At 41.5% G+C, this 18,396-nt stretch overlaps 1 protein-coding gene across 1 annotated transcript in view; it reads right to left on the reverse strand.

Moving 5' to 3' along the window:
* The window catches only part of F13a1 (coagulation factor XIII A chain), a 154,924-nt gene that overhangs the window by 5,896 nt on the left and 130,632 nt on the right, over nt 1-18,396 (reverse strand). The window contains exon 14 of the mRNA XM_038334077.1: nt 3,433-3,569. Within this exon, the coding sequence (XP_038190005.1) occupies nt 3,433-3,569 (137 nt within the window). The remainder of the gene's footprint in view (nt 1-3,432; nt 3,570-18,396) is intronic.

The raw sequence follows: 18,396 nt of genomic DNA on the forward strand, positions 1-18,396 counted from the left end.
AGCACCTGTGGTTCCTCCCCGGTTTAGCTTTTAGCTTCTGAGAACTTAAGTATAAAGTCAGATCACCAAGTTGGGGATTTTTTTTTTCTCTTGAATTAATTCATTGAACTTGGTCATGCATTTAAAGACAAAAATGAATCTAGAAGACATAGTACCTAATATTCTGGAAGTATCAAATACAGAAAGGTAAAAACCAAGGGTCACTGGAAGCAGACCTCTGAGCAGCTGAGGCGGGTGAGAGGCTGCTGGGCTGAGAGCCAGGTGCTGGGCGATAAACCATGTCACAGTAACGTTAGTGTGCCCTGAGTAGGGGCAGCGACACAGCACTGCTTTCCAGCTTTCCTGGTTCTTCTGACTTCCTGCTTTCTAGTTCCTGCCCTAGGTCCCCTACTTCAGGCGTGAGAACTTCTCTGTATTAGATATGACTCTTTTGGGGAATGGATGAAGGTGACTATTTAAGATCAAAGATTCCAGAGCCCCATAACCTTGGAAAGGGCTTATGAAATTATACAGGGTGTTCAAGTAGTTATGTGAATGTGGTCCTCCTAGGTTAGATCTAGGAGTCTCATCAAGCACATTAGGATGCTTCTAGTTATCTGGCCTTGTTTCCGTAGGTGCTGGTTGTCTCTGGTCTTAGTTGAAAATGTGTGTGCCTAAGTCAGAAGGAAACAGCAAAAGTTTGCAAGTTAAGTCCTGAGAACAAATTCTTTTGCTGCCACACCTCCACCCCCTTCATGACCCCATTTCTGACTCTGAAGAAGACAGCTTCCCTTGCTTGGAGAGATTAATACTCTAGGTCTGAGTTTCCATAAGAGATTGAGGATGGCTATGGATTGAATATTTTGCTTTTCTCAAAATACCTTTATAGTGTTTGTAAATTATTTGGAAAAGGTTGTGATAATAGGGCCTTTGGGATAATATGTGAACATTTGGAAGAGAGGTACAGAGTGCCTACCTACCTTCTCACTCTACCATGAGAACACCTGGTGAGAAGATGATTATGTGCCAATTAAGAAGAGTCGTAAATCAGCACCCAATTAGCTGGCTCTTGACCTTGGACTACCCTGGCTTCAGAAGTCTGAGTAATAAAGGTCTGTTATATAACTTTCTAATCACTAGAAGTCTGTGGCAGCATCCTCAGCTGAAGTCCTAGTGCCTGTCCCTGGGCCCATCTGTCATATACTTAGGCATTAATCGTATGTGCTTCAGCAAACTTTAAGCCAAGGTGTAGGGAAGATGTCTTTCTTATGAGGACTGGCTTCATGCTTCCTTTCCTTGATTTATCCAATTACCAGACATTCCTAGATTTGGTGAGTTTTGACCTTTATGTCTCCTGTATGGTAGGTACTATGTAGATTCAAATTTTTATGGGACACAGCATCCCTATGCATGCTGTATTAGATTCCAAACACTATGATGAAGTGCCTGACATAGCTATTCATCAAGTTCAAAACCTTCTGCTTGTAGCTCAGAAGGTTCAAGTCCTATGCTGTCTAGCTCCAAGACTTTGAGTCTCAAGTGAAAGTAACATGTCCACGGTGGGAACATGTATCATAACTGTACTCTATCTGTCTGTCTGTCTGTCTGTCTGTCTATCTATCTATCTATCTATCTATCTGTCTGTCTGTCTGTCTGTCTGTCTGTCTGTCTGTCTGCCTGTCTGTCTCCCACCTTTAAGACTTTTTCATGTGGAACATTAGGAGTCACTTATACAAATCATAGCACATGTGTTTGCCTTCATCAAGGTAGAATTCCCAGGACAGTCAAAGTACAGGTATAGCAGGACTTTCTGGCACCCCAGAGAAAGCTTGTGTTACTAAGAAGGAAAAATTGGATACAGCAGGCAGCCGTTCAGCAAAGAGAACGTGTTTCACTTTGCCTGAGCAATTCCTGCATCTAATTAGAATGGGAAGGTGTGAGAATGGGTAGGGAGACTCTCATTTCGGATGGAAGCAGGGCTATTGCTATTGACCTCTTCCTCTAGCTGCGTTGATTTCTAATTTGATTCTTTTTTTTCCTCACGACTTTCTTATTAGCGCAGGGAGGTTGTTATGGTTTGTGTTTGCATTTTTTTTTTTAAAAAAGCACTCAAATAATTTTCTCTATTGTATATTGTCTTCACAATAAGGTTACTCTGAGATGATGGGATGCAAAAATTGTAAGCAAAAATTGTAGCTGAGAAGAAATGTGGGGAGCATTTTAAGAGCTATAAAGGTGCTTCAGTAAGGCTAAGTGAGGCCTGGTGTTTGTACTACAACTTACAGAGAGGGATGACTTCTACCAAGGGCATTGGGAAAATTCCCAGCATATAGGGTCATAAGGCAGTCTCCAGAGTCTACCTCCTTTTCTGTGCCTTAGAAGGTCACCCCCAAGAAATGTGCTAGATTGATTGATGTTGACAAGGACTTATTTGTGGTAGAAATGAAAGTAATAAACCTCAAAGATTGGGATCTATTCTGGATGTCACACTTTAAGAGGAACACTGACAAATTGGAGTGTAGGAGAGGGAGGGAGCTAGCATCACATTAGAGGTGGGAAAGATGCAATAAGGACAGGTATTTTGTCCCTGTAGGGAAGACTCAAGGAATAAGGGAAAGCTCTCTGTAAACATCTTCAAGGAACCAGATGAAGAAAAATAAGCCTTATGTTGTGCCCTCAAGAAGTTAGGATCACTGGTAAGATGGCAACATAGAAAGGGTGTGTTGTTCTGCAGTTCGAGTTACCTGATCATGGCATGAACTGCTGTGTGAGCATCGACCTGTTAATAGCGGTGGCAGAGAGAACTGCTGGGTGCAGCCTGGTGGTGCTGGGCATAGATGAGGCAGAATTCTATTTCCATTACTACATAGGCTGAACTAGTCTTTGTCTCAAAGATGGAACCAAGTCTAGAACTCTTCAGGCTCAACTAAAAGATCAACAATGGAGGCCAACAGTTCTAGGCAGTGACTGTTGGCAAAATCTGGAGGATGGAGTTGGAAAGACAAGACCTATGAAAAGGGACGTCTTTCATCATCATATCTGACACACTGAAGATATTCAATAACACTGATTGATTCCCGAAGAGGTAGTGTGGCAAGATAATCTGAACTTATTCTGGGGTGAGCCACTTTAGATCAGAATTTTGACTCTATTCTCATTTTTTATATACCATGGGAGCAAATTAGCCTACCATTAAAGTTCCATATTCCTGCATCTACCTCAGCAAGGTGGTATAAAGGATTTAATGGAAGTGTATAATCCTGCTTCCACCATACCCCATAGAAATAGTGCATAAGAAGGAGTAACTTGTCAGATGTTTTCACTGGGATTAAATTTAAGAGACAGAGCAATTAGATAGATAGATAGATAGATAGATAGATAGATAGATAGATAGATAGATAGATAGATAGATAGATAGCTTTCCACTGCTTCCCTCCTTGTCCTGATACTTACCGGAACATCTTTCTCTTGGGTAGCGTCACTCCAGGACCATCCAAGTGAATCCAGACATTTTGCAGTGTTTCTTTTAAAGGATTAGTGAACTCAACAGTCACAACCATATCAGAGCCAACCATAACTGCGCCTCGGACCTGTGAAACAAATTAGAGGACAGTACAGCTTGTCAGCAGAAGTACAGCATTTCTGCCATCTCTTTAGCCATCTTCCCCCCCTCTTTCTCTCTCTCTCTATTCTGAAGTTTTGCAGTGTGCTTACTCCTCATTAACTCACCAGAGAGAGGAGGAGAGATGAGAGACTATTGCTTTGCTTTGACTGGGCAATACCTATTGAGGAAAAGATGGAACCTTACTAATTACAATCACACTCCTTTCCTCATTATGAAACTCCCTCTAATTAGAGCTGAGGTTAATAGCTGGGGCCTTTGCCTGCTCTCTGTCAGCAGGAGGCAGGAGCAACAGATTTCCAAAGTGAGGGCAGTTCCAAGTAAACCCTGCTACTGGAAAGAACTCAGATTTTCTGGGCAGGTCGTGAGGGATTCTTGAGGTCAAGAATCCCAGGAAACATTGCAAAGACTTAAGCTTTTTTGTAGATGTGTTAGAAAGACCCCCTCAAGAGAGTCCTTGTCAAGCTTGAAGGAGAGAAACATCTGTGCTAAAATAGGCACAGAGGGCTTCATCTGCACCCACATCTGAGTCCAGGAGGGGAGAAATCCAGAGAATGTGAGGCTCTTTGTGCAAAGTTGACCCAGAACAATCCTCCAAACTGTGTGAATTTGGCAGAGCATCTTCTGTGACAACCAGGGCCTGATGTTAGTGGTGACATTTACTCAGGTTGTGGTCTTGAATGATTCACTCAAACATTCAAATTTATTTATTTTTCTTAATTTTAAAAGCTTTATTAATTATTTAAAATAACAGGCTTTGCCATATTTGTATATACATATAATGTCCTTTGTTCACACCTTCCATTACCTCTCTTGCCTCCTCTCTCTTGACTACTTCTTCCTGAGTAGTCTCTCTTCAATTTTATGCTTAAACAAATCTAGATTCTTCATATGAATGAACATATGCATGATTTGCCTTTCTGAGTCTGGACTAACATATGGATCCCCATCTCCATCCATTTCCCTGCAAATGCCATCCTCTTTCTGATAGAACAGAACTGTCTGGCTGTGTACATACACCTTATCTTCTTTATCTGCTCCTCTGTAGATGGGTATCTCAACTGCTGATTCCACAGCTTTCCTCTGGTTATGGCATCTCTTTAGCCTCCATATTGATTTTGGTAGTGGCTGCATCTGTTGATGGTGTATAAGGGTTCCTTTTCCTCTGTATTTTCAACATTGTTTCTTTAATGACAGCTACTCTAACTAGGGTAAGATGGAATCTTAATGTAGTTTAAAAATTCAAATGTTTATTGAGTTTGTTCCTTGACAGTTTTATACATGTATAACATGTACTCTGTTTACTGTAACTCCCCATTTAATCTTCCGTTTACTTTTATTATGAGCCCTCTTCCCTGTAAGTCCCCTTTCCACATTCATCATTCATAACTTTTTGCTGTGGTCTCTCTCTCTCTCTCTCTCTCTCTCTCTCTCTCTCTCTCTCTCTCTCTCTCTCTCTCGATCTTCAAAGTTAAACAGCATACCTGTGTGACACATATATGAAACTAACCACTGGAGCCTGGTAATGCAATCACTTGGGTACACAACTGAAGATAATGACATCAACTCCTGTAGAATCCACTGCCAATAGTTCAGAAGGAGTAGAGTGCAGAGAGTCAGAGACCTCCCTGACCCATGACTGATTGTTGACAACTCCATGAATGCTAGGAAGTCGCGAATGTATTGGCTGAGCTATGTATGCCAAGAGGTCAGGATTTCATAGCCCTTCTTCATCCGGCTCTTACATTCCCCCCACCTCTTTATTCAAACCTGAGCTTTGTAAGATTGATATATTTACAACATATATTTACAGATGAATACCTAACTGTAACTTATTCTTGGCACCGTGAACATTCCTGCATCTTTGTGATCACTACTGTTCACCAAAAAAAAAAAAAAAAAAAAAAAAAAAGGATTATCTGGTTAAAGCTGGGATAGAATTTCTGCTATATGGGGAACTGGGGGTAGAAAAGGCATCAAGGTCTTACTTAGAGGCGAGCCCTGTGATCTACAGTTGGTGGCGCAATGGTGATGTTCAACAGTTGTGTAATCAACTACCCTCTGCCTGGATCTGTGGCCCAACCCCTCCACAAAGGGGACTCATACCTGGTTCTATAAACCCAATCAAAACACACATGGCTGAAGAGGTATCTTAGGTCCCTATGAGTGGCCTTAATGCTGTTGTTATGCTCAAGTGGAATGCTACCAAACTGTCTTCTAAATACTTATAATCAATATGGTTTTGATTTTCATTTCCTTGATTGTTAAATCTATTAGTTTTTAATTTGGCTATTGAATATTTGTTCTTTTTTTTGAAAACTGTGAGTAGATTCAGTTTTGTTGTCTCTAAAAGAAGACTTATATTTGTATACATACTTATATATGCATACATACTTATATATACATATATGTATACAAATAAAAGTCTTTTATATACAAAGTTTATTATATATAATATTCGTTATATAAGTATATAATAGACTTCTTTATATTTATAATATATAATATACTTCTTTATCTATATAAAGTCTATTATATATATATAATTGATATTATTATCCTTTCTGTTATAGTTAGTAAGTGCCACATACTTAGAAGGCTTTCTCAATACAAAATCAATGTATTGGAAAATGGTCAGCAGCCCTGGTACTTCATTGTCTGCTTAGAGACTGGATTGCCACATAGATGGATCTGTATAAGATCAAAGTCACTTGAGAACAAAATGATTATGATGATGATGATGATGACGCTGATTTTCCCTCGTAAGAAAGAGATAGAAAAAGATGAGGCACCAAAAATCAGCTTTCAAGTTGCCCTGAGATTCTAGCTCAAGCTTCTTAAAACATCAGTGCTGCTTTTGACTCCAGTACCTATCCTGTGCTCTGCAAACATTTAGTAAGAATTGTTTTAAAGTGGCACTTACTGGTTCATTGAGTTTTCTATGTATCAGCCTGACATTACTACCTTTGTGTCTTTAGCCAGTGCATAATATATGAAGACACACACAGATATGAGACTTTCTTATAAATGGAGATTAAGAGGAAGAACATTGCCTGGAGAAGAGGACCCTTGCTTACTGACTTTATAGCTAAGAATAAAATCTTACAGTTTTGCATTTTTGGTTTGTGACTAAATTTATGTTCATGGTATTTAAAAATTTCTATCAGAAAAATAAAACTTTCAACCAATTCATCGTGTTTATTTCATGCCCCCACTTCCTAGGTGGAGATATGGATGTAGGGGCACTCTGTGTAGGGCAGGCTGGTAACGACGGAGACAGCAGTAGGCTTATCGAAAGATAAGGACTGTGTGCCAGAAAGAGGTTGTTACTTTAAGCAGTGGGAACTTGCAACTACAGAAGTCTCAGCCCACTTCAGATCATAATGCTAGAACCTCAAATGGTAGAGTAATTTGTTTATTTTGAACACTCTGGCACATTACTAAACTCCACTGAAAGCATTGTTCATGAGAATTCTCACACAAGGGCTATATCACTTTTAGCTCCAAGGCACTCAGGAACAAGATGTTCACATCAGAGTCATCCCTTGAGGGGGAAAAGATTTTCTGAGGCAGGGACATTTGTGTTGGCATTTTATTTTCTATGAAATAAGTTTACACAAAAATTTGAAGCTACTGACCAGGATAGGATTCAAATTCAAGTCTTAATATGAGAAAGATTCAACTTAGAACTAAGGACGCAATGGCCAGAGATGTTGGAAGTACCATAACCCAGTGGCTAAATAGCTAAGCTATTTAGCTCTCATGTTCATGGGCTCTCTAGGAGTAAGGGAACTTTTAAGAAGTGTGTAGAGTGAGGACATGTGATAATTGTCTTTCTGTGTCTGGGTTACCTAACTCAGAATAATGTTTCCTAGCGCCATTCTTTTTCCTGCAAAATTCAAGATATAGGCGGTTTTTAAACATAAAGCAAAGAAAATCAGTCTACAAACCAAAATCCCAGAGAACTTAGACAACAATGAGGACACTAAGAGAGACATACATAGATCTAATCTACATGGGAAGTAGAAAAAGACAAGATCTCCTGAGTAAATTGGGAACATGGGGACCTTGGGGGAGGGTTGAATGGGAAGGGAGAGGTAAGGAGGGGAGCAGAGAAAAATGTAGAGCTCAATAAAAGTCAATAGTTTAAAAAAAAAGTGGCAAAAGAGTGTAGAGAGAACTGAATTTGAAGCCAAACTGACAAAAGTGAAACTCAATAAGGCTCAATGAGAAGTAGATAGGCTAACTGATGAAAGAATAGGCCCATGAGCCAGAAGTTACTTTTGTAGCTTCTGGAGTGGTACAGTGTGAATGGATTGGATTAGCTTGGTCTGAAGGCTGTAGCAAAGTCAATAGTCAGCTCAAGACCAGGGTTTTCCAACCTCAGCATCAGTGAGATTTTGAACTAGATGCATCTCAGCTGTGGGGATTGTCTTGCATCATGGAGGTATTTAACAGCATCTCTGGCTTCTGCCCACTAGATGCCAATAGCCAACAGCACTCCACAAATCATAACAGCTACACATATCTAGAAATTGACAATTATCCCTTGGAAAGCAAAGTCCGTTCCCCCTCCTCCCTTGAAAGTCGTTGCTGCTAAAATAATGAACCTGTCACTTTCTTCCCAGGTGTTTTGACGTGGTCCATTTGAGTGTCTCATATGGCATCCTCAGTTTAATATTCTAGTGTTTCTCATTAAAATAACTTCAAAACACAGTGGAATTATAAAAATAGAAGTTTTATCTAAATTATCGAAGGCTACATAGACACCTTTAGCAAGAATGTTTGCTGTGATGACTCTAATTCTTTCTGGGGGAAGTGTGTTGGTACATCTGCTATGGTCATCACAAGGATGAGCAGAAGCCTCTTAAGAAATAAACCTAAAATTTCCAGACTGATACCGATTGGACCCATCAACTGTCAATCATAGATCTAGGAGGGATTCATGTAGCACTATTCATCCGTGTTAAACTATTGTCAACTGATGGATTTGAGGGGAGGAGCAGCCATTGTCTACTAGGGTGTACCCAAAGGTGAGTCCAACAGGCTCCAATACATAGTTCTAAATCCATGGTCACACAGAGGACCCGGCTTCAAATCAATGAGCCACAAAAGAAAGTAAAAAGTCATGAATGTGGGAAAGGGAGTTTCAGGGAGGAGGAGGGTTGACAGGAGTAGGATGGAGAGAGTTGGTGTGAGAGCGCTCAGAACATGTTATATACCTCTGTGACATTGTGAGAACAAGTTTAATTAATCATAATGGTAATATTTAAAAAAGACACAAAACTGCCAGTTGCTGTTAACACTTTCTCCACACAAATATATCCAGTACTACATGAATGCATTTGTATCACATGAATTCACTCTGAACCATGAAGGTTATCTATTATTTTCTAGGACCCATGAACCCCAGATTAATAACACATTCTATGCTATTGGGCTAACTCCCCGGATGATTTCTGTGTTGTTGGAAAAACATACCCTCCCAGGTCACTGTGGACTATGACAGGGAATATTTTTCCGAAATGTTGAGGACCAGAATATTAGATTTCAGAGGCATGGACATTTTTAGTTTATTTCTATACACACTTTACTAGTTGACTGTTCCTAATTAAAAAATACCCAAAATGTGAAATATTCCAACATTTTGCATGGTGAGCTGGAGCTCAAACATTTTTGACTTTTGGAGTTTCAGATTAGGTATGCCCAACATGCATTTGAAAGGCTACCTGGTGTTTTTCCTTTGTGGATGGGCATCAGATCTGAATATGATCACAATACAAAATCTTCTTGGCTAATTTCATGTGTCACACTCAATGAGTTTGTTTCCAGGTATTATCTTTGCAATTAGTGTCTGCATTGAGTATATCAATACTGTCACTAGGAGGAGGCTGGAGAGAGTTGGTTGGTGGGAGAGGGCTCTGAGCAGGCTGTTGTGTATTTCTTTTATAATTAACAACAGCTTGATATCTATTCTCTTATGTTTGTCTCTTCCCTCCAGAATTTCAGCTTCCTGTACCTGACTCTTGAGAGGATGTTGAATCATACAAACTCAAACCAAACTAAACATAATACTTAACTATCCAATATTCAACAGTCCTGTTTGGAAATTTTGAGAGGCCCCTTTTCCTTCCATTTTCTAAGAAGAGAATAGAACATTTTCTTGGCATTTACTGACTTAAGAGATGTTATAGTATCTGTGGAGCAGAAAGCAATGACTATGTGTGTGTGTGTGCAGGGGAAGAATTTGTGTTGAATTCTTCCTGTGTTCTGAACAGTTTACTTTTTTATGCTGTGAAAACATTTCAATGCCAATATTGTCTGTCTGTCTGTCCTTTTGCCTTCCTTCCTTCCTCTCTTCTTTCTTCTCCTTCTTCCCCTCCCTCCCTCCGTTTGTTCGTTTGTTTCATTCTTTCTTTGTTTTCATAAAGCCTCAGATAAAAGCAGGCCTTAGGGAAATCTATGGGATATTAGGTCAAGGAACAGCATTCATAGGATTGAGTTTAGAGAGACATGCTTAAGACAGAGACCAGAGAAAAAGAGCCCAGGACATGCTGTCCTTGGAGATGCCTCGTGTTTGTACACACATCTCATGACTCTGGTGTTTTCACTGCCTTGTGCTTTAAATGAGAAATGTTTCCCATAGGCCCAGACATTGGAATACTCAGCCTCCAGCTTGCAGTGCTGTTGGGGATGTTCAGGAGGTACAGTTTGATGGACAAAGTACATCATTAGGGTTGGGTTTTGGGATCTCACAGCCTCACCCATTTCCAGTTTTCCCCCTTCTTCCTTCTTGTGGTTGTGCACATGATCTCCCAGCTTCCTGCTCCCACTGCCATGCCTGCCTGTTGCCTTGTTTCCCCTGTCATGATGGACAAGTAAACTCAAAGAAACTTGTCCATCTGTAGATTGTCTTGGTTATGGTATTTTATCACAACAACAGAAGATAACTAATATAACTATTTTATTTAAAATATCCATTTAAAAAATAAACCTATAATACAACATTCTCCCAAGGTGATTGTACTCATCAATACGGATGCACTGGGTTCTGCCCTTTATACATGCACATTATAATGAGTAACTACTCAGATCCTTTGGCAAAAGGGAAAGTCATTCTTTCTCTTCTCTCCCCCCCCTCTCTCTCTCACACACACACACACACACAGGAAATTGAAATAAAAGAAAAGTTTGAGAAAGAGTGAAAATGACTGAAGTTGGCAGTTTGATTCACACAATTTATTAGATTCACCTAACAGTCTTTATTTGAGGTGCTTTCAATCATGCCGTCCACGTACCATTGGAAATTGAATTTCCTCCCTCCTACTCACCCCATGGTCACTGCTGGAAATAAGCAGTTGCTTGTTTGTAAACTGTTCAGCAGCTCCAGAGCTGGTACTGCTCTCTGCTAACTCATAGGCTGTCATTTACTAAAGGATGCCAACCGTTTTGCCAAGGTCAAGTCTTGTAAAAGTCTGTGCTGACCAAGATAGTAGTCACCAGCCCAGGTGGCTATGTTAGACTTAAATGAATTAAAATAAAGTGAAATTTGAAAAATTCAGACTTTTATTTTGGTGGTGCTGATGTAGGAAGTCCTTTTGTATATGAATTGCTTTTATTGATTAATGGAAAGAGAAAACTGCTTTGAACCTATAGCAGGGCAGAACAGAGCTAGGCAGGGAAAACTAAACTGAATGCTGGGAGAAAGAAGGCAGAGTCAGGGAGAAGCCGTGTAGCCCCACCTGAGACAGGTGCCGGCAGAATCTTGCGGGTAAACCACAGCCTCATGGTAAACTATAAAATAGTAGAAATATGTTAATTTAAGGTATAAGAGTGAGTCTGGTTTGGTCGCCTGTTCCATCAGTCCCGACCAAATCAGACTCTCTGAATGTGGCTGACGGTAGAGGAGGACTGAGAAACCAAGGACAATGGCAATGGGCTTGGACTCTTCAGCATGGACGGGCTCACTGTGAGCCTTGTCAGCTTGGTTGCTCACCTTCCTGGACTTAGGGGGAGTTGGGAGGACCTTGGACTTAACATAGTGAAGGGAACCCTGATGGCTCTTGACCTGGAGAGGGAGGGAGTGGGGGTATGGGTGGAAGGGAGGGGAGGGAAGGGGGAGGAGGAGGGGAGGAGGAGGGGAGGAGATGGAAATCTTTAATAAAAAAAAATGAGAAAAAAAAGATATAAGACTGAGCTTGAAATATGCATAAACTAATAGGCCAAGCAGTGTTATAAATAATATAGTTTCTGTATGATTTTTTTGGGGTCTAAGCAGCTGGGAACGAACAAGCAGCCTCTTATAACAAACTGGCACTCCAATATGTGCTAGCTAAATCCACATAAAACCTGAAAGGGCTTGGAAAGGAACTCCAAACAAAAAAAAAAAAAACCAAAGTTTAGTGACATATTTTTTTTCAGCTGGCGGCATGCTGCAGCCCCTTAAAAGAGGTCTTCCTGATTCAGCAGTAGCAAAACAAAATGAAACAAAAAACCAAAAACCAAAAAAAAAATAAAAAATAAAAAACCCACACAGTTTCAAAATGGCAGCTTCCTTGTCTGTGGTGCTAGCATGAACTCTGGCTCTTTCAGGAGGCTGAGCATTTAAATGGGGTCTGTGAGCAGCATGTTACAAACTGCTTAATGGTTCAACATAGACCTGCTGCATACTTGAAACTGGGGCAGTGTGTGCAGCTTGCAGAGGCAGTGAACATGCCTCTACCATGCTGGACTGGGCAGAGCAAGCAAGCAAGGGCCCTGTTGGTCCTACTCATGCCCGCTTAGCATTTTTTTTTTAAACAAAACCTGGAAATGCCATGGAGCCGCCAGAGGAGAAAAACACAGTCTGCCAGCCGGAATCTTGCTGGTAGGTCACAAGCGTCATGGTAAAATATAAAATAATGGAATGGGTTAATTTAAGATTTAAGAGTGAATTTGAAATATGCATAAGCTAATAGGCCAAGCAATGTTGTAAACAATATAGTTTCTGTATGATTATTTCAGGTCTAAGTGGCCAGGAACGAACAAGCAGCTTCCTACAACAGTGGTACCTGTCACGTTTTGGGGGCTAACATACACTATATTGACAGTGTGGATCTGAAATACCTGTCATTGTGGAAACCTGTATTAAGTCATTTAATCCATAGGAGGCTGCCAGGTAGATGCTGAGAGTTTACAGATAGAGAATGGAGGCACAGAGAAGCTGCATTACTTGGCTGAGTTCACACAGTAAGGAGACACAAATGCAGTTGGTCCTAGAGCATTGCCTAACCATATCCCATCCTAGGTCTGTTTAATAACAATAAGCAGGCAGTTTTCAGTGGCATTTACTTAGCAATACAGAGACCGTGCCCATCATTTCCCTTACTTTGTCCTTTGAAACCTTGCAGCTCTACAGACTTGGAGATACACATTGTAATCATCACCTCTATTCTCTTGGCATGAAAGCAAAACTTAAAAGATAACTAGAGCTAGTAAATTGGAAGAACCCACCCGGAAATAAATCTAGGTCTTTCTGACTTAAAACATTCTCCTTGAAATGCCACCCACGCTGTGATCTCTGACAGATGAGATAAAAATAGCATCCTACCGAAGAATCATTTGCTGCGTTAGCTTTTCATGTTATCGCTAAACCATCCTCTGAGGGCAATGGTTCTAAGTTGACCCTGAACTATATTTGAAAACACGGCTACCACCCACCTTTTTCTTTTTGACTTTATGAGGAAAGAATTAGATTCCTGCACCAGGGTGAAATGTGACAAGGTAGCCTTGAGGCCCTGAGATACATTACTGGATGATAATGGGATTTTTCTATTTAGGGTGAAGCTGGGGATATACTTTTTCAAGAGAGATCCAGTAGTCCCTATGCAGTTGAAGCACAAGGTAGGAAGATGTGGTTGCTGGTTCCAGATGCTTTCCTCTGTGTGTTTGTCTTCTTGAAGATTTAGACAACAGCAAACAGGAAATGCCTAGGACAACCTACATGTTGGGTATCTCAGTTACCGCCTGATGCTTCCCTTTGCTTCTCACATGAACACTGTTACACATCTGTCCAGAAAGGTGAGATGATGGGGTGCACCCATCAGCGCCTTGGAGCTCACATAGTCCAGAGCATGCTCTCTTTGTTGACACAGTTTGTGCTGTCTCACTGCACAGTTGTGATTGTCTCTGACCAATTGCCACAGAAGGGTGTGAGCACAGAAAGACACAGCATGAAGTCCCCCATTTGGCATTCTTTGGGTGAAGCAAGTTCAGAGAGAAGATGAAGCAGAGACGATGAAGCATCCATCCATTGTGGTTCCCTCGCCTTTAGATCTACCCTTGAAGGGAAGGGCTGAGTCATGGTGATTGGGCCAGAATCATTAAAGAGCAAGGAGGCTAGAGAGAGTATATTTTTTCTTTTATCGAAAACATGGAGGTTAACATGGTTTGGACATTAGGCTACAAGCATGAGAGGCAGTAGAGACATTAAGAATTAGGGCTGTGGAAGAAAGTTATGCATCTAGGTTATGTCCTTGAAGGTGCTGCTAGGACTCTGGCCTCTTTCTTTCTTTCATGCCTTCCTGACTACCATAGTTCTCTGTCACATGTTTCCATCATTAAGTGACATAAACAACTGATTGCAGACTGATACTCTGAAACTGTGAGCCAAATCACCCTTTCTGCTTTTTAATTGATATACATGAAGTATTTATCACACAGAGAAAGGAAAGTGGTCAGTTCCCAAGCTTTTAGCATAGGGCTCAGGGACGAACCCTTTGTTTTTCTACTTGACATTGATGAAAAATTTGGACATTTATGCTCCCATAGAGCAAATGGAAACTTTATCAACCCTCACCTAGTAACTGTTAAGTGGTTCAGGACACTGGCTGCATCCCAAGTGCGTTTCCCAAATGTTAATTTCTCCTTTGAGACACGGGAGTATAAGTCAGGATGCTGAGAGAACAGGGACCCAGAACTCCCCTTAGCATCTTCCCTGCCTCACTACAGAGACACACAGAGTCGGGGTTCTAAGAAGACGGCCTGGAAACCTCAGTGAGAATCCTAGGTGTGCAATGAGAGGCTCCAGTTGGAACACAGCATTATAATCATTATTGGGACAAACCGCGCTACTATTTGCTAGTACTTAGGGCTAGATGAAATCTGGACATGGGGTTAAACCATGGCACATGTAGGCCAGGCAGGGAAGGGTTCCCTTCTCACAGGAGGTGAAACTTCCCACCAGGCTAACAGGCTTGGTGAGTGGGTGGACTTGTCTCTCTTTCCCAGCCTGTATAGACACAGCCATGTAGGGGTAAGTGCTGGATGAGATGGGGCCTTCACTGAATTTTACTCATAGTGTCAGCAGTGGCATTTCCCTATGTGACCTATTATGACCAGCCCATAGTGGCTGTGAAGATGTTATTAGCTCCGTGCCTTCTAGGCGGGAATATGGCTCTGGAGGCTTGCCCGGTACTGTGCCTTGCCTGTTTTCCTCCACAGCTGCTGCTGCCCATCTTGAGCATAAGAACTACCAGCCCTCATTGGTGAGAAGCAGAGAACCCCATGAGATTGCTGTTCCCACACCGTGGGTCACGGTACTTAGACAAGTGTATATGTAGTCCGGAGACCAGCTTGGTTCTGTCTGTGGCCCCTCTTCTCCAAAAGGCAACTGCTCATTAACAATTAAAATGCTGGAGAGCCTCCCCGCCCTGACTTAAAGCAGCTTTTGACAATCAACACATGGGAAGGCAGAGAAAACTTCCAAGTCTGCTTTTAATAAAATATACTTTTCTCATCAAAATATTTTGATAGCACGGGAAAAGTGATGTATGCTCATTAAAGTTTAATGAGCATCTCCCCCTGCCGTTTTCCATATGAGGATCCCACACCGTGACTCACGAGTGGTGGATGCTGGGCACAGTCAAACGAGAACAAATTTAACTCAAACCTAGCCTCTATTGCCATGGGAATGAATTAAGTCTGCTATTAGCCCATCGGGATTAAGAACCTGGCCACTGGCCCTTTTGCTTTGGTGATCCATAGGTTAGATTCTCTTGGGCATATCATTATCACCCTAGGATGTCTAAACTAGCTCTGAGAAGGGAGGTGGGAGAGAACACCTGGATTCTAGCTTCCAGGTGATTCCATTCCTCAGGTCAAATGAGAGAGTCCCAGAAGTCAACGCTTTGGAGCAAAAATTCTGCAGAAACCAACAGGAGACCTCTTAGGAGGCAGAGAGGATCATGCTACAGACATGGTCATGAATTTCTACCAATGCTTTGTTGTCCATGAAGCCAATGACAAAGTTTTGTCCACACATTCTAGACGCAACTAAAAATGGCCCTACATGCTTTTTTTGGTAGGTATCCATAGTCTTACCTGGCTCCCAACCTCTACCCTAGAAAGAACACTTCTGTCTCTACCCTCACTGACACACTTCCTCATGCCTTTCTCTAGTATCTAAAATAGTTTCTCTATCCATCTCTGCTGGTTAAATGATAATCATTCATTAAAGATAGCCTATTCTTCTTTCTGGTTGATAATTCATTAAAGCTGCAATCTCCCCACTTTGTAACACACAAACCTCTGTTGAAGCTGTCACCATTCCTGCTGCCCATAAAATTCCTAGTGTGAGAACGATGTAGCTCATAAGTCACATTTATACCACAAAAGACTGAGGATAGAGGCTTCTGACCTTCCCCAGTCAAGTATGATCATGAGCCAGTCACTTACGAAGAGAAGCAACTACAGTAGGATCCACTACAGTAGGATCTATTGCAATATCTGATATACATATATCAGACATCCATTGCTCAGTCAACACAAAGACCCCATGACATGAGAATTGCTATTGCTTTTCTCTCTGCAGTGGGAAAACAGACTTTGAGAGGCTTGGTGACTTGGTAGGGTTACATAAATATTGTATGTAGAAAATGGGTTAATGGTTAAGACTTGCATAATGTCTGTTGTGATATATTTGATTACACTGTGTAAAGATATGTCAGTGTGATTGGTTTAATAAAAAGCTAAATGGTCAATAGCAAGGCAGGAGGTACAGATGAAACTTCTAGACAGAAAAAGCTCTGGGAAGGATAAAGGGGGAATCACCAGCTGGACACAGAGGAAGCAGGAGGAGAGGTAAAAGCCATGTAGTAGCATGTAGATTAATAGAAATGAGTTAATTTATGTGACAAGAGGTAGTTAGGAACAAGCCTAAGCTAAGGTTGAGCTTTCATAATTAAGAAGTCTTCGTGTCGTTATTTGGGAGCTGGCTAGCGAGACAGAGAAAGGCTCATTACAAATGCTCATCCATGATTTTTCCAGACAGGTTTCATACTGGACAGAATCAGGACTCCTTTTCTCTTACATTTCAGTCTCAGCCAATGGCCTTGGCTCTGAATGAGCTTCCTCCGATGAACTAGTACACCTGCTTCTGTCATGGAAACCAACCCAAACTAAACCCCACCAACCCTGGTTCAAGTTCTTCTCTGGTCTACTAACTTGTAGAATGAGACATCACTGATCCATCTTGGAGAGTTCAGTTACTCTTAAAGAACCTAGCAGATACCTAAATAAATAACCCTTCTAATTAATAATACCTAAAAAGATCAAAGATATCAGTTTTTTCCATGCACACAGTTTATTATCAGCTGTGCAATTAAATTCTATTTTGTGCTGTGGTCTGAGCATTTCACATCTCGGAAAGTCTTCTCCTGAGAGCTTGGCAGGGACAAGCCATTGCTTCATAATGAGGTGAGCATGAGAGCTTTGCCTCTGGTGGGAAAGACAGAGGTCTGAGTATGGGTACAATCCCTGCTTAACATCCCCTTAAGAGTAGCAAAAGATACGTTTGCCGTGTAGCAGAGGGAGCTCAATAAGGCTCTTGACTGTGGAAGAGCCAGAGTGAGTCTTGCTACTATACTCCTGGGCTCCAAGCTACTGAATTCGTTCTCTCATGGGAGGATAGAACCCCTGGAGCATCCCATGTGCCTGCTTTCCTGTTTAGCATTTGTTTCAGATTCTACCTACTTCTACCTACAGAATTCTGATTCTCTCTCAGCCTATACATCCTCATTTGCATTCTGCCTCTTAAGGCCCATTGTGCAGACAGTTCCAGTCACAAGGGGTCTATGATAAGTGGTTGCAGTTAAGGAACAAAAGATATGATGACATAGACCTTCCTAGATGCAGAGGGAGTGGCATTCTCTGCCTCAGTGGGTCTTACGCAGCTTCAGGTTCAGGTGAGCCTCGTCTTGGGGTGGTTCCTGCACCATCTACAGAGAGCCAGACTTTGAGAAGTCGGTGAGACAGTTCTCATCCTGCTTCTGTAGCCAGGCTGCTGGGGTCGGAGGCTTAGCTCTACCTCTGAATTATGTGATCTTACACAAGTTTTACAGCCTCTCTGTACTTCAGTTTTCTCACTTACAAAATGGAAATATTTGTACTGTTCATCTGGAGGAGTTATTGAGTGTTGAACCTGTAGTTATATGTGCGATATATAGTTTGAGGGCAGCTGCTTGAGCCTAGTTTGCAACCATGCAGAGGAGCCATATTGAAAGCTGCACAACAGTCGCTAACTTAAAAAATGATTCCAGTCCATGGTTCATAAGAATGAATACTCACCTCTCATTTTTGCCCAGTGCCCCATCCAGGGGGCCACTTGGATTGTTTGATTATTTTAGGGAGCTTCATGTTAGCAAGATCTATGGCAATTGCTCAGTCATTTCAGAGAAGAATGCTCTCCAGACACCAGGGAAAGGCCTCTAAGCCCACGCCTAGATGGCATAAAATGTCACTCTCCAAGGTGAACACAG

Source organism: Arvicola amphibius, chromosome 6 (assembly GCF_903992535.2).
Source record: "Arvicola amphibius chromosome 6, mArvAmp1.2, whole genome shotgun sequence".
Taxonomy (NCBI): domain Eukaryota; kingdom Metazoa; phylum Chordata; class Mammalia; order Rodentia; family Cricetidae; genus Arvicola; species Arvicola amphibius.